The 14,946-nt window shown below is 43.0% G+C and overlaps 1 protein-coding gene across 6 annotated transcripts in view; it reads left to right on the forward strand.

Moving 5' to 3' along the window:
- The first annotated feature begins 11,726 nt into the window (after window positions 1–11,726).
- The window catches only part of LOC129855643 (DENN domain-containing protein 1B-like), a 179,712-nt gene continuing 176,492 nt past the window's right edge, over window positions 11,727–14,946 (forward strand). For 3 of the 6 annotated variants that reach the window (XM_055923525.1, XM_055923519.1, XM_055923520.1), the window contains exons 1-2: window positions 11,729–12,183; window positions 12,789–12,853. In XM_055923525.1, the coding sequence (XP_055779500.1) occupies window positions 12,167–12,183; window positions 12,789–12,853 (82 nt within the window). In that variant the 5' untranslated portion in view covers window positions 11,729–12,166. Of the gene's footprint in view, window positions 12,184–12,788; window positions 12,854–14,946 lie in introns of those variants that run through there. The other 3 variants (XM_055923522.1, XM_055923524.1, XM_055923521.1) reach the window with 2 other exon arrangements.

The following is a 14,946-nucleotide window of genomic DNA, read 5'->3' on the forward strand; positions in this document are numbered from 1 at the left end:
GGTCGCAGTGGTGGGTAGTATATGGGGCTTTGGTGACAAAACGGATGGCACTGTGATAGACTGCATCCAATTTATTGAGTAGAGTTTTGGAGGCTATTTTGTAAATGACATCACCGAAGTCGAGGATTGGTAGGATGGTCAGTTTTACAAGGGTATGTTTGGCAGCATGAGTAAAGGATGCTTTGTTGCGGAATAGGAAGCCAATTCTAGATTTGACTTTGGATTGGAGATGTTTGATGTGAGTCTGGAAGGAGAGTTTACAGTCTAACCAGACACCTAGGTATTTGTAGTTGTCCACATATTCTAAGTCAGAGCCGTCCAAAGTAGTGATGTTGGACAGGCGGGCAGGAGCAGGCAGCGATCGGTTGAAGAGCATGCATTTGGTTTTACTTGTATTTAAGAGCAGTTGGAGGCCACGGAAGGAGAGTTGTATGGCATTGAAGCTCGCCTGGAGGGTTGTTAACACAGTGTCAAAAGAAGGGCCAGAAGTATACAGAATAGTGTCGTCTGCGTAGAGGTGGATCAGAGAATCACCAGCAGCAAGAGCGACATCATTGATGTAAACAGAGAAGAGAGTCGGTCCAAGAATTGAACCCTGTGGCACCCCCATAGAGACTGCCAGAGGCCCGGACAACAGACCCTCCGATTTGACACACTGAACTCGATCAGAGAAGTAGTTGGTGAACCAGGCGAGGCAATCATTAGAGAAACCAAGGCTGTCGAGTCTGCCAATGAGGATGTGGGGATTGACAGAGTCAAAGGCCTTGGCCAGGTCAATGAATACGGCTGCACAGTATTGTTTCCTATCGATGGCGGTTTCGATATCGTTTATGACCTTGAGCGTGGCTGAGGTGCACCCATGACCAGCTCTGAAACCAGATTGCATAGCGGAGAAGGTGTGGTGGGATTCGAAATGGTCGGTAATCTGTTTGTTGACTTGGCTTTCGAAGACCTTAGAAAGGCAGGGTAGGATAGATATAGGTCTGTAGCAGTTAGGGTCAAGGGTGTCCCCCCCTTTGAAGAGGGGGATAACCGCAGCTGCTTTCCAATCTTTGGGGATCTCAGACGACACGAAAGAGAGGTTGAAGAGGCTAGTAATAGGGGTGGCAACAATTTCAGCAGATAGTTTTAGAAAGAAAGGGTCCAGATTATCTAGCCCGGCTGATTTGTAAGGGTCCAGATTTTGCAGCTCATTTAGAACATCAGCTGACTGTATTTGGGAGAAAGAGAAATGGGGAAGGCTTGGGCGAGTAGCAGAGGGGAGGGCAGTGCTGTTGTCCGGGGTAGGGGTAGCCAGGTGGAAAGCATGGCCAGCCGTAGAAAAATGCTTATTGAAATTCTCAATTATAGTGGATTTGTCGGTGGTGATAGTGTTTCCTATCTTCAGAGCGGTTGGAAGCTGGGAGGAGGTGTTCTTATTCTCCATGGACTTTACGGTGTCCCAGAACTTTTTTGAATTTGTGTTGCAGGAAGCAAATTTCTGCTTGAAAAAGCTAGCCTTGGCTGTTCTAACTGCCTGTGTATATTGGTTTCTGGCTTCCCTGAAAAGTTACATATCACGGGGGCTGTTCGATGCTAATGCAGAACGCCATAGGATGTTTTTCTGTTGGTTAAGGGCAGTCAGGTCAGGAGAGAACCAAGGGCTATATCTGTTCCTGGTTCTAAATTTCTTGAATGGGGCATGCTTATTCAAGATGGTGAGGAAGGCATTTTTAAAAAATGACCAGGCATCCTCTACTGACGGGATGAGATCAATATCCTTCCAGGATACCCCGGCCAGGTCGATTAGAAAGGCCTGCTCGCTGAAGTGTTTCAGGGAGCGTTTGACAGTGATGAGTGGAGGTCGTTTGACCGCTGACCCATTACGGATGCAGGCAATGAGGCAGTGATCGCTGAGATCTTGGTTGAAAACAGCAGAGGTGTATTTGGAGGGCAAGTTTGTTAGGATGATATCTATGAGGGTACCCGTGTTTACGGAATTGGGGTGGTACCTGGTAGGTTCATTGATAATTTGTGTGAGATTGAGGACATCAAGCTTAGTTTGTAGGGTGGCTGGGGTGTTGAGCATGTTCAAATTTAGGTCGCCTAGCAGCACGAGCTCTGAAGATAGATGGGGGGCAATCAGTTCACATATAGTGTCCAGAGCACAGCTGGGGGCAGAGGGTGGTCTATAGCAGGCGGCAACGGTGAGAGACTTGTTTTTAGAGAGGTGGATTTTTAAAAGTAGAAGTTCAAATTGTTTGGGAACAGACCTGGATAGTATAACAGAACTCTGCAGGCAGTCTTTGCAGTAGATTGCAACACCGCCCCCTTTGGCCGTTCTATCTTGTCTGAAGATCTTGTAATTGGGGATGAAAATGTCTGAATTTTTGGTGGTCTTTCTAAGCCAGGATTCAGACACGGCTAAAACATCCGGGTTGGCAGAGTGTGCTAAAGCAGTGAACAAAACAAACTTAGGGAGGAGGCTTCTAATGTTAACATGCATGAAGCCAAGGCTATTACGGTTACAGAAGTCATCAAAAGAGAGCGCCTGGGGAATAGGAGTGGAGCCAGGTACTGCAGGGCCTGGATTCACATCTACATCACCAGAGGAACAGAGTAGGAGTAGGATAAGGGTACGGCTAAAAGCTATGAGAATTGGTCGCCTAGAGCTACTAGAGCAGAGAGTAAAAGGAGGTTTCTGGGGGCGATAAAATAGTTTAAAGGAATAATGTACAGACAAAGGTATGGTAGGATGTGAATACAGTGGAGGTAAACCTAGGTATTGAGTGATGATGAGAGAGATATTGTCTCTAGAAACATCATTGAAACCAGGTGATGTCATCGCATATGTGGGTGGTGGAACTGAGAGGTTGGATATGGTATAGAGAGCAGGGCTAGAATCTCTACAGTGAAATAAGCCAATAAACACTAACCAGAACAGCAATGGACAAGGCATATTTACATTAAGGAGAGGCATGCTAATCGAGTGATCAATAAGGGTCCAGTGAGTAGAGGTTGGTTGGGGTCGTGGCGATCCAGACAGCTGGCCGGGTATATGGCTATCGGTAGCAGCATAGGATGGAGGTCTGTTTGTAGATACCTCGTGCGTTTCCGTCGGTAGGTTAGTGGGGTTCCGTGTGGTAGAGGGGATCAATCCGAATTGGCAAAATAGATATAGTGACCCAAGGAAAAAAATAAAATAAATAAATAATAATAATAATAATAGTTGTCCGATATACTTGTTCAAATAGCAGCCGATAAGACAGCTAACGATTAGCGGGCCTCAGATGAGCGTTCAGGTAACGTCGGGACGGAGGTGCCAGTTGGATAAATCCCTCGGGCAGATAACGTCGGCAGTCAGTCGCGGCAGTCAGTCGTGAAGGCCCGGTGGGGTTCCGTATCTGCAGCAGCAACAAAAGAAACGGGTCCGGATGGTGATGGAACTCCTCAGCTGGCTAGCTCCAGAATGATTTGAGTTTGCTCCGGGGTCGACGTAAGCCAATAGTCACACGGTTTGCAGCTAGCTAGCTGCGAAATCAAGGTGCAAGTGTCCAGAGCCTGCGGCTGGAATCCGGGGAAACTGAGAGAAAAAGAGTCCCGGAATGCTCCGGTCCGAGTCGCGTTGCACAAAAGTGCCGGTAGATTATCGAGCTAAAGGAATAACTGATGACCACTAAACGTGGGCAGCTGAAACACCAACGCTAGCCAGCAAACCGGCTAATTTCGGGGCAGCTACAGATTAGCTTCTGGCTAGCTATCGGAGTAGCTTCTGGTTAGCTTTCAGGCTAGCTTCTGAATTAGCCCCTGGTTAGCTTCCACGATGGATTTTCAGATTGAGGTAAATAACACTTTTTGTAATTGGTGAAGCGGGTTGCAGGAAAGCTTTTGCAGGAAAAGCTTTTGTAGTTGAGTTCTTGGATAATAAAATAAATAAATAAAAGATATGCGAAGAAAGGTGTAAATATATATATATACAGGACACGACAATACGGAACAGAAAAAGACGTCTGAACTGCTAAGCCACCTTGGACTTTATTGAACCTGTACCTGTAGGCTGCTGCTCAGAAGACCCCCCCCCCCCCCCCCTCCTGGAAAACATGTTTCCCCACCACCCCTTAGCAAGTAGGATTGCTCGTCAGTCACCTGAGCGATTGAGAGAGTCAAGGAGCTATCATTGTTAAGTTACATAATAGATGCAAAGCATTGAGTATTTATATTCATGCACTTCAAAATTAGTTTTGTAACTATACCCCAGAGGCATTTACATGCAGGGCACTCCCACATCATATGGAGGAATTTGCCTACCTGATTTAGGGGACACAGTGAACAGTTGGGAGTTAGGGCCAATCAGAAGATCTCTTTGTTTCTTGGGGCCAAGAACAAGCATCTCTGTTTTGTCCGAGTTTAAAAGTAGAAAGTTTTCAGCCATCCACCTCCTTATGTCTGAAACACAGGCTTCTAGCGAGGGCAATTTTGGGGCTTCACCATGTTTCATTGAAATGTACAGCTGTGTGTCATCCGCATAGCAGTGAAAGTTAACATTATGTTTTCGAATAATATCCCCAAGAGGTAAAATATATAGTGAAAACAATAGTGGTCCTAAAACGGAACCTTGAGGAACACTGAAATGTACAGTTGATTTGTCAGAGGACAAACCATTCACAGAGACAAACTGATATCTTTCCGACAGATAAGATCTAAACCAGGCCAGAACTTGTCCGTGTAGGCCAATTTGGGTTTCCAGTCTCTCCAAAAGAATGTGGTGATTGATGGTGTCAAAGGCAGCACTAAGGTCTAGTAGCACGAGGACAGATGCAGAGCCTCGGTCTGACGCCATTAAAAGGTCATTTACCACCTTCTTCCTTGCTGAGCGGCCTTTCGGGTTATGTCGATATAGGACTCGTTTTAATGTACTGGGATTGATTTGCACTTTTCGCACCAAAGTCTGTTCATCTCTAGGAGACATCTCTAGGAGACATCTCTAGGAGGCGTTCTGCGTCTCCTTCCTGAGCGGTATGACGGCTGCGTGGTCCCATGGTGTTTATACTTGCGTACTATTGTTTGTACAGATGAACGTGGTACCTTCAGGCATTTGGAAATTACTCCCAAGGATGAACCAGACTTGTGGAGGTCTACAAGGTCTACGTGACATCATCACACAGGTTCCGTGTGGCTCAGTTGGTAGAGCATGGCGCTTGCAATGCCAGGGTTGTGGGTTCAATTCCCACGGGGGGACCAGGGTTCAATTCCCACAGGGGGACCAGGATGAATATGTATGAACTTTCCAATTTGTAAGTCGCTCTGGATAAGAGCATCTGCTAAATTACTTAAATGGAATTTTCCAAGCTGTTTAAAGGCACTGTCAACTTAGTGTATGTAAAATCCTGACCCACTGGAATTGTGATACAGTGAATTATAAGTGCAATAATCTGTCTGTAAACAATTGTTGGAAAATATACTTGTGTCATGCACAAAGTACATGTCCTAATCGACTTGCCAAAAATATAGTTTGTTAACAAGAAATGTGTGGAGTGGTTGAAAAACCAGTTTTAATGACTCCAACCTACGTGTATGTAAACTTCCGACTTCAACTGTACATTTTGAAACCGAACTATAGGTTTTATCCCAATAGCCAGAAGGGGGAGACAAGAGAAGCATTGAACTACAGAAATGCAGCCGTGGCAATATATTCATTTTGACAATAGATATTCCGCCAGTTAAAGAAACTGGGATATTAGTCCATCTACTTAGGTCGAATTTAATTGATTTGAGCATTCTGTTAAAGTTTCTGGCAATGGTTTTATCTAAGGACGGAAATAAGTATTGTCCTCCATCAGAGAATTGAGGAGCAATATGGTACATTTGGTTAGGTTTATTATTTATTGAGATGGACAAATTCAGTTTAATCTTCAGAGCTTTTGGGAGGAATTGGGATACATTGTCTAGATAAAGTAAGATATTGTTGGCGTATAGTGAGATTAAATTATCTGTAGAATTGAGAGATACTGGTGTAATTTCTTTTGATTGTCTAATTGCCTGGGACAGGGACTCAAAAGGCAATAAAAATAGCAGAGGTGAGATGGGATCACCTTGCCTGCTACTTCTAGTTATTCTGAATGGAAAAGAGCAGGTATTGCCTGTTATTACTATGGATAAGAGACTGGCATAATGTATTTTAAACTTATGAATGAAATTAAAGCCAAGTTCCATATGTTCCTAAACTGACCAAAGGTATGACCATTCTAGTCTATCAAAAACTTTTTCTGCATCGAGAGATATAACTGTGGAAGTTTCTGATGATGCATGTAAGATATGTAAATAGACGACGAAGGTTATCTGAGGATAATTGATAATTGTTTGTTGACATACATTTGTTAACATTTGGTTAAGATGTACCAATTTGGGTAAATAAGTTTCGAGATGAGACAACAGACTTGTAGAAAATACACTATATATACAAAATATGTGGACACCCCTTCAAATTAGTGGATTAGACTATTTCAGCCACACCCGTTACTGACAGGTGTATAAAATTGAGTACACCGCCATGCAATCTCCATAGATAAACATTGGCAGTACAATGACCTTACTGAAGAGCTCAGTGACTTTCAAAGTGGCACCGTCATAGGATGCCACCTTTCCAACAAAGTGGAAAGGAAGATGGAAAAAGTGGAAAAATCTAGGAGCAGTAACAGCTCAGCCACGAAGTAACAGGCCACACAAGCTCACAGAACGGGACCACAGAGTGCTGAAGTGCGTAGCACGTAAAAGTCGTCTGTCCTCGATTGCAACACTCAATACCGAGTTCCAAACTGCCTCTGGAAGCAACGTCAGCACAAGAACTGTTCGTCAGGAGCTTCATGAAATGGATTTCCATGGCCGAGTAGCCCCAAACAAGCCTAAGATCACCCTGCGCAATGCAAAGCGTTGCCTGGAGTGGTGTAAAGCTCGCTGCCATTGGACTCTGGAGCAATGGAAACGCGTTCTCTGGAGTGATTAATCACGCTTCACCATCTGGCAGTCCGACGGATAAATCTGGGTTTGACAAATGCCAGGAGAATACTACCTGCCCGAATGCATAGTGCCGACTGTAAAGTTTGGTGGTGGTTTTAGCATGTTTTAGCAATGCCCCCGTGCGCAAAGCGAGGTCCATACAGAAATGGTTTGTCGAGATCGGTGTGGAAGAACTTGACTGGCCTGCACAGAGCCCTGACCTCAAGCCCATCGAACACCTTTGGGATGAATTGGAACACTGACTGTGAGCATGGCCTAATCGCCCAACATCAGTACCCGACTTCACAAATGCTCTTGTGGCTGAATAGAACCAAGTCCCTGCATGTCCCAACATCTAGTGAAAAGCCTTCCCAGAAGAGTGGAGGCTGTTGTAGCAGCAAAGGGGGGACCAACTCCATATTAATGCCCACGATTTTGGAATGAGATGTTCGACAAGCAGGTGTCCACATACTCTTGGTCATGTAGTGTTATTTAATATCTGTGTTTATCAAAGATTGAGGGCGATAGTGAGAGCACTGGGTGGCGTCCATGCCTTGTTTTAAATAAAAGCTACATTTGTTTTGTATTTCCATCCTTTCCGAATGAACCTTTGTGAACGGCTGTCTTAATCATTTCAAGTAACAGTGGACAACAATGGTTCTAAAATGTTAAATAGACCTCAATAGGAATACCGTGACAACCAGGTGATTTGCCCTTATTCATGTTAGCCAATACCCTTTTTAATTCAAGGAGAGATACATCATTTGGGGTCCCAGCAAGCCATCTTCTTCAGTTGAGAGAAGAGTAGTTGTAATTCTTTAAAAAATGACTTAATCTGCCTTGGTGTGGATTTACATTCAGAGGTGTACAAGTCTTTAGAAGCAGGATAATCTTTGGTTGATTCATTTTGGTTCTGATAATAGTTCACCTAATTCACTTTCAAATTGTTCATAGAAATTAGAATTTTGTAGGAAGGAAACATTAAAGCCCCATTTTGTGGCTCTTTTAGGAGATTCTGATGTTTGTGCCTAACAGTAAAACGCATGATGATCAGATAGGCTCATATGTAAAACTTGTATTTTGTGCCCGTTTGAATAGAAAGTGTACTCTTTTGCATTAGTATTATGAGCATCAATGAGGTTGTCATCAGAGAGTATACAGTGCATTCAGAAAGTATTCAGTATCCACTTTTCCACTTATTCTAAAATGGTTTGATTAGTTTTCCCCCCTCATCAATCTACACACAATACCCCATGATGACGAAGGAAAAACAGGTTTTTAGAAATGTTTGCAAATGTATTAAAAATAAAAACTGATATTTCACATTTACACAAGTACTCAGAACCTTTACGAAGGTATTCTGTTGAAGAATAGGCATCGATTACAGCCTCGAGTCTTCTTAGGTATGACGCTACAAGCTTGGCACACCTGTATTTGGGGAGTTTCTCCCATTCTTCTCTGCAGATCCTCTCAAGCTCTGCCAGGTTGGATGGGGAGCTCCTGCACAAAACGGATAATTCCAACGATCCCCAAACTCTCTGGCTATTTCTACCCATTTTCAACTGCGGGATAAGCAACAAAATTCTCCTTCAGAACATGCCAGATAGCCTGGCACACTTCCGTGACGATGGCACAAACTGTCGAGATTCCTAGCTTATAACTCTCAGCGATACTTTACTGTGTACTGCCACTTGCTAAAAATGTCAATGCTTCACATAGGTTTGACAAATGTAATATATATTCTTGTATTAAGTATTTTTTTTTATAACTAAGAACAAATTCTTATTTACAATGACGGCCTACCCCAGCCAAACCCGAACAATGCTAAGCCAATTGTGCGCCTCCCTATGGGACTCCCAATCACGCCCGGATGTGATACAGCCTGTATTCGAACCAGAGACTGCAGTGCCTTAGACTGCTGCGCCACTCGGGAGAGAGACATGTATTCTCCATCGTCCCCTCTCTTGTAGCGTTCAGTGGACGAACTAGCCATTTTCTCAGTTGTTTTTTTCTTCTTCTCCTCCTGAGTAGTAAGAGCAGTTTAAGCTCTTGGTGTACAATATCTAGCAACTGCTAGAGAGACAAGTTTGCTTCTGTGGCTAAAATTCGCATATCTGAGTAGTCTTTAATGTAGGTGATTAGTAACAGTTGAATAAGATGGCTACAAAGTAACGTCGTAAAATATAGAACGCCAGACTAGCTAGACTAAAAAGGCATATAAAATTGATCAAGAAGATGAAATGTTGTTGCTAGCTACAGTCAAAGAGTGCCTTGGACCCTTATGTTTGGTAAGCTACTTTTGGAATCCAAAGCCCCCTAGTGTATATACACTACACAAGGCAGACTTCCTCTCTAGGTGGAAGGCAACGAGGATTTGGACAAAAGTGCGTGCTGCCCCAATAAAACTGACTCCGTCGATCAACGAGCCACCTTCATGCTGAGGGAAGCATCATAACCATAGGCTAGGCTACATGATTGTGAATCGATAGCATACCTGGATAATACACCAGTCATGGGGTTCCATCTGTCGGCTTGTCCCCTTGTGCGTTGGGTTTGATGTGCTTCTCAAAGACGTCTTGAGCTTCCTTGACAGTGGAAAATGTGTGCGTTGTGTTTTGGAAGGTCAAGAGGACTTTTGCTGGGTGGATGAAGATGCATCTCTGGTTTAGCTTGCGTAGCTGGGATCTCACCTCATTGTAGGTCCCCCTTTGTTTTAACAGTTCGGCACTCAGGTCGCCTTTGACTTACAATTAAAACCTGTAAATGAATCATTGGCAGTGCTCAGTGCTGAAGTGGAGACCTATTCAACAGAAGTGGACATTTTGGAGAGGACAGCCAATGCAACAGCGGCACAATTGTATAACCTGGAAACAACAAGGTAGGCTCGAAGGGATAATCAAACTCCTAAAAGAGAAGACAGAATCACTCAAAAAGAATTCCCGTAAATTCATGTGCAGGTCACAGGACTTGAAACTGGTGTGGAAGTGGGCAACCCAACTGCCTTCATGGGCAATCTTTTCTATGAACTGTTGAAGCAGGAGAAGCTGGGTCCCATGCCACTGATTAACATTGCGTATTGCACGGGTCTTCTCCGGAACGGATCTCGGTGTATGATTGTACAGATCCACAGCTTTGAAGTCAAGCGGAATCCGGGGTCTGACCTATGCAGGGAAGAGGATCAGCATATACCCTGACCTAAAAGGCCGAGGTAATCTCCTCATAAACAATCTCTGGATACAGTAGAAGCGGCCAGCTCTTTCTGTTGAGTGATGTCATGTTTCCACAGTTGAATTGTAGATAGACAAATTCTTGTCACACAATGAGTGTCCCACACCTTAATATGATGTTAAGTATTGACAAGTTTTACAAAATAAGTCTGCTAATTCATAGTAATTTGCAAAAGAAAGCCATGAAGAGACCACGTGTTTCAATGCATGCCACTGGAACCGGAACTCCGGACTTCTGGTGTCATTTTATTTTGATCCTCTATCTTTGGTATGCAAGAGTGTTTTACATATCCAATGGACATCACTGTCATTATATACCTTTACAACTGTCCTGTTTAATAGGGTTTATCCTAATACGTTTTTATTTTTTGCTTCAAATAATGTTCAGTGGAACTGCTACTGCACTGTGTATGCTTGCCTCATAAACTGTACATTGAAATAAAATATACTGTGAACCAACCCTGTGTATGTGACTGACTGGGTCATCTGCATGCCACAAAAATATATGCCTGCTTGATGAGCTAAAGCCTATAGTCTTCAGCTCTCAGGCAATGTTACTCATCACACAAGCATGATTTACCAAACCATCCCTATTACACACACACACACACACACACACACACACACACACACACACACACACACACACACACACACACACACACACACACACACACACACACACACACACACAAAGAAATAAAATAAATGTTGAACCACATAAAGTGGTGTATTTAATCCACAGTAGGCTATTCCCTCCTGACTCCAGCCCTATGCGTATTGTGCATATAGGTAATGCTTTTGTGAAGGTTGAGACAGCACCAGCAGGATCCTTCCATTATCATATCATAGGAGAAACCTGCAACAGCATGTCCCAGTCTGCTGCCACTTAATTACCTTCAGTCTGCCTGCAGGAAACTGGCTCCCAGCCAGGTCTACTCTCAAGAGGGCTAGGAGACACATACACACACACACACACACTGGTTTCAATTTACCAAGGGACAAATATGGGCTTACACAGGGGCTCTCTCCCAATACTTCATATAATGAGTAAGCATCTTAGGCTGGGCTACTAAGAGTTGTGTGTGAATTATTGCCTATTTACCGCAGCAAATGTGGAATGCATGCATAAATGCCCAAAATATGCACACTGGAAAATCCTCTGCATCAAGAGAAGCATTTTATAACAATCAAAAGGCTCTGGTCATGTTTGTTGTAAATGACATCAGATCCAGGCAGTCGAGTGAAGGTGAATAACACACAATAACAACCTAGGAAGCTACCTTCATGCCATAGCATTACACATATTACACATCACTGCTCTTACTTGTGAAGAAGCAGTCCCTATTCCACTTGTGTAATAACAACAAAATAAAAACATAAAACTCAATTACTAAACATTTACTATGAAACAACATAATAAGGAGATCAGATTTAATCAAGGAGGGAGACATGATGAAACCACTCCTGTTCTGAGGATTTGGGGGAGACACTCCAAAGGGTTTATCAAACGAGGTGACGTCACTACATTTTTGACAGCCACTTCCTGGTGTTATTTGTTGTGGCAATACCATGGATTTAGCCTAGACTGGATACAGTTTGTGTCAGAATTGACTTTTCGTAGGTTAGGAGAAGTCACACAGGTTACGATAATCAATGTCACAGGTTAGGATAATTAGGTCAAGGTTAGGTTAAAATAAATCTACTTTTGACGTATATTTGACATAAACTGCATCCCATCTAGCGATGAGCAATACTGTGGCACTGAAACCTCCAGCTGCACAGATCAGGAACAAGGAAGACACATCGCTACTAGATACCATGCATATTTGAAGTGTGCCTGTACTATCGGCAGCGATCAGACAGAAAGGTTGAACAAGTTACGGACCTCACGCTGCTTCAGAACGCAAGCTTGGTCTCGAACAGTAAAGCCGGTGGCGCGATCTGTCGCGATGTTGTAAACCATGGACAGCAGAATAAAGTAAGAGGAGAGTTTATTTACTTATATAGATAACACTGTTTTATGGATTGTTATTAAACGTGTGTGAATTGTAGAACAACGCATGGCGTAATTTGAGATATCTATAGTTAATGATGGAATTGTTTAGCCGTCTGTCAGGCATGCGCTAGCATTTGGGTCAGTCTAATGCTGTCTCGCGCTAGCTGACCAATTAGCAAGCCTGCTAACGGCTAGCCATACATCTTCATCAAGTTGCTAAATTAAGTAGCCTGTTAGCCTAGGACAAAGCTCACCGATATTCTAGTATTTAACGGTCCAAAAGTAAACAATATCATCTGGTATCAATACAGACTTTTAGGTACAAGGCATTTCACCACGAATGTCAGCTACCGCTAGCTATCATCAAGTTATTTCTCGACCATCAAATGAATCACGCGAGAATCCAATTGCTTTGATGTCTGGCCAGCTCACAGAGCGAACTCGACAGATGATTCCTTTATATGAACTGCTATGTTGCATATATTGTTGATGTAGCAAGTTAGCAATTGTTGCATACCGTAAATTATGTTTGTACACATACGTTTATTTTGCCCCTAGCTAAAGTCATAATCTCGTTTTTATTACAGCGAGATTCCCGAAAGGACGTTTGATTTGGTACTACAGATTGCATGCCCAACATCTGAAAATGAAGGTTGGTAAGATAACATGAGCATGCTTGTGTTACACCACAAATCCTTATTGATTTGCCCTGGATGGAGAGAGAGAAATGGACAGATCTTTTTTTCCCTCTGCCTAGTTAGTATCGTACACACTGCCAGACAATACTATCAATACACTTTAGAAACAGAGACGTTTGCCTTTATAAAAGCTGTGAATAGCGTGCCCATTTAGGTTGAATACTAGGAAACTCTTAGACTGCAGATAACAGACATTAGTGAGAGTCGCATTCTCACCAGACATGCTTGAATCAGAGTCCACGTTGGTACAGTAAGCCCTAGGCTACAGTGGAGGTGGTGATTAGGTAAGTCTGTGTAGTTATTAGGCGTGGCCCAAGACTACCAGACTGTTTCGCCAATATAACAGGCTTACAACAGTTAACAGACTGACACCTGGTGAAGATCTAAGGATAGGTTAAAGGTTGGAATGTTGACTAAGAAACTCACACTTAGTTGGGAGCATAGATTCCAGTGTTTGGAGTCTTATTTCACCTTCTCTCACAGGGGATGTGGGAAAGTTAAGGGAGTAGTTGTTTTCTGAAAGTTTTTGCATTATGGTCCAGATCTACCATTTTTCATTTTCTTGTGACTCACCAAATAGATTATTCTAAAAATGTTTTAACCACAACAACCCAGGTTCCAGCAGCGACTCCCAACATAGACTGTTTTGGGTCCAGTCCAGGCCATGAGTAGCCAGCATCAGCTGTTCTTTATATTTGTGATTGTCAAACATTCCACCAGTCGAATAGAAAACACAAGTGCTTAGAATAACCAGGGAATCATTCCGGTCAACAAAGAATGGTTCTAACTTTTCTGAGTAGCCTATGGGAAACAAAACAACCTATATTTCACATTGATATCCAATGTCCACCCTTAAGTCGAATATCAGGTAAAAACAGTTGTTGTACACATTATACCAGCTCTCTCGTTTCCCCCCTCAGTTCTGACATTAAAGAGGTGTTCTGTGGATGGTTCAGTGGTGCAGCTGCTGAGCTGACCAGAATAAAGAGGGAAACTTATCCTTGGACCTAACGAAGATATTAGATTTAAAACCAAACTCATAAACCTTGGGCCTGTACTGAAATAACTGGCTTCTCTCTCAATGATCCAGGGTCAGACTCGTATCCGGAGCCAGACTCTCAGGAGCTCACATCTACATTACACTCCCCTCAGCTCCCATGGAACAACCAAATGCTTATACCTCATTGGATAAGTGTGCTGCTACAGCCGATTACTACCTCCTCATTGGACAGGAGAGTTGTAGGGTACAGGAAGTGGGTTATGATGTGGATGAATGGCCAGGCATTAGGAGAGGTTGTTAGGCTCACAGGAGATCCAGAGAGATATATTTGTTGCAAATGGAATCTTGTGATTTTGACAGGTTGTTGTTTTAAAATAATGGGTTTCAGATATCAAAACAGGGAATTGACCAAACTTCCAATTTTTATTGATTTCCCTTTTCCTTTAAAATTGGCCTGCGTTCTAGTCTATGGGGATGTGTGGAATGATACGTTTCTTCTACACTGCTGCTTATGAATGAAATAGATTGTCTTGTTTTTAAGATATTATTCAATTCAGATTGATGGATTGTGTGGGAGCATGAAATGTGTACTTACTTTAGGCCTGTATTGAGGTATTAGGTTGCTATGGTGATGCTGAGCTCCACTGTGTGCTTTAGACTCTTTTCCTCAAGACAAGTTTGTCTTGTTTTTGTGTGTGTGTGTGGTATTAGATGGTGTTCTTTCTGAGTCATAATGGACAGGCTTTGGCCTAGCTGTTTGAAACTTCCTCTATTACTCTCACCACAGCCCAGCCATAGCATGCCTTAGGTACGCTGAACATGTGTTAGGTACGCTGCCAAAAGCACCTTGCATATATCTACCCACTGTCTTCACATGGCTAAAGACAATTCATTTGATATAGATTTGATTTCCAATAATTTTATCAAAATCGGCCATGTTTTCACAGCTAATAGCCTAAATGAAGAAGTAGTTCTCATATTTCAGCCTCTTCATGTTTCTATTGTTCATAATGGAAGAAGTTTCACTTCCAACTACTTAGCGATATC

Source organism: Salvelinus fontinalis, chromosome 5, assembly GCF_029448725.1.
Source record: "Salvelinus fontinalis isolate EN_2023a chromosome 5, ASM2944872v1, whole genome shotgun sequence".
In the NCBI taxonomy this organism is placed as follows: domain Eukaryota; kingdom Metazoa; phylum Chordata; class Actinopteri; order Salmoniformes; family Salmonidae; genus Salvelinus; species Salvelinus fontinalis.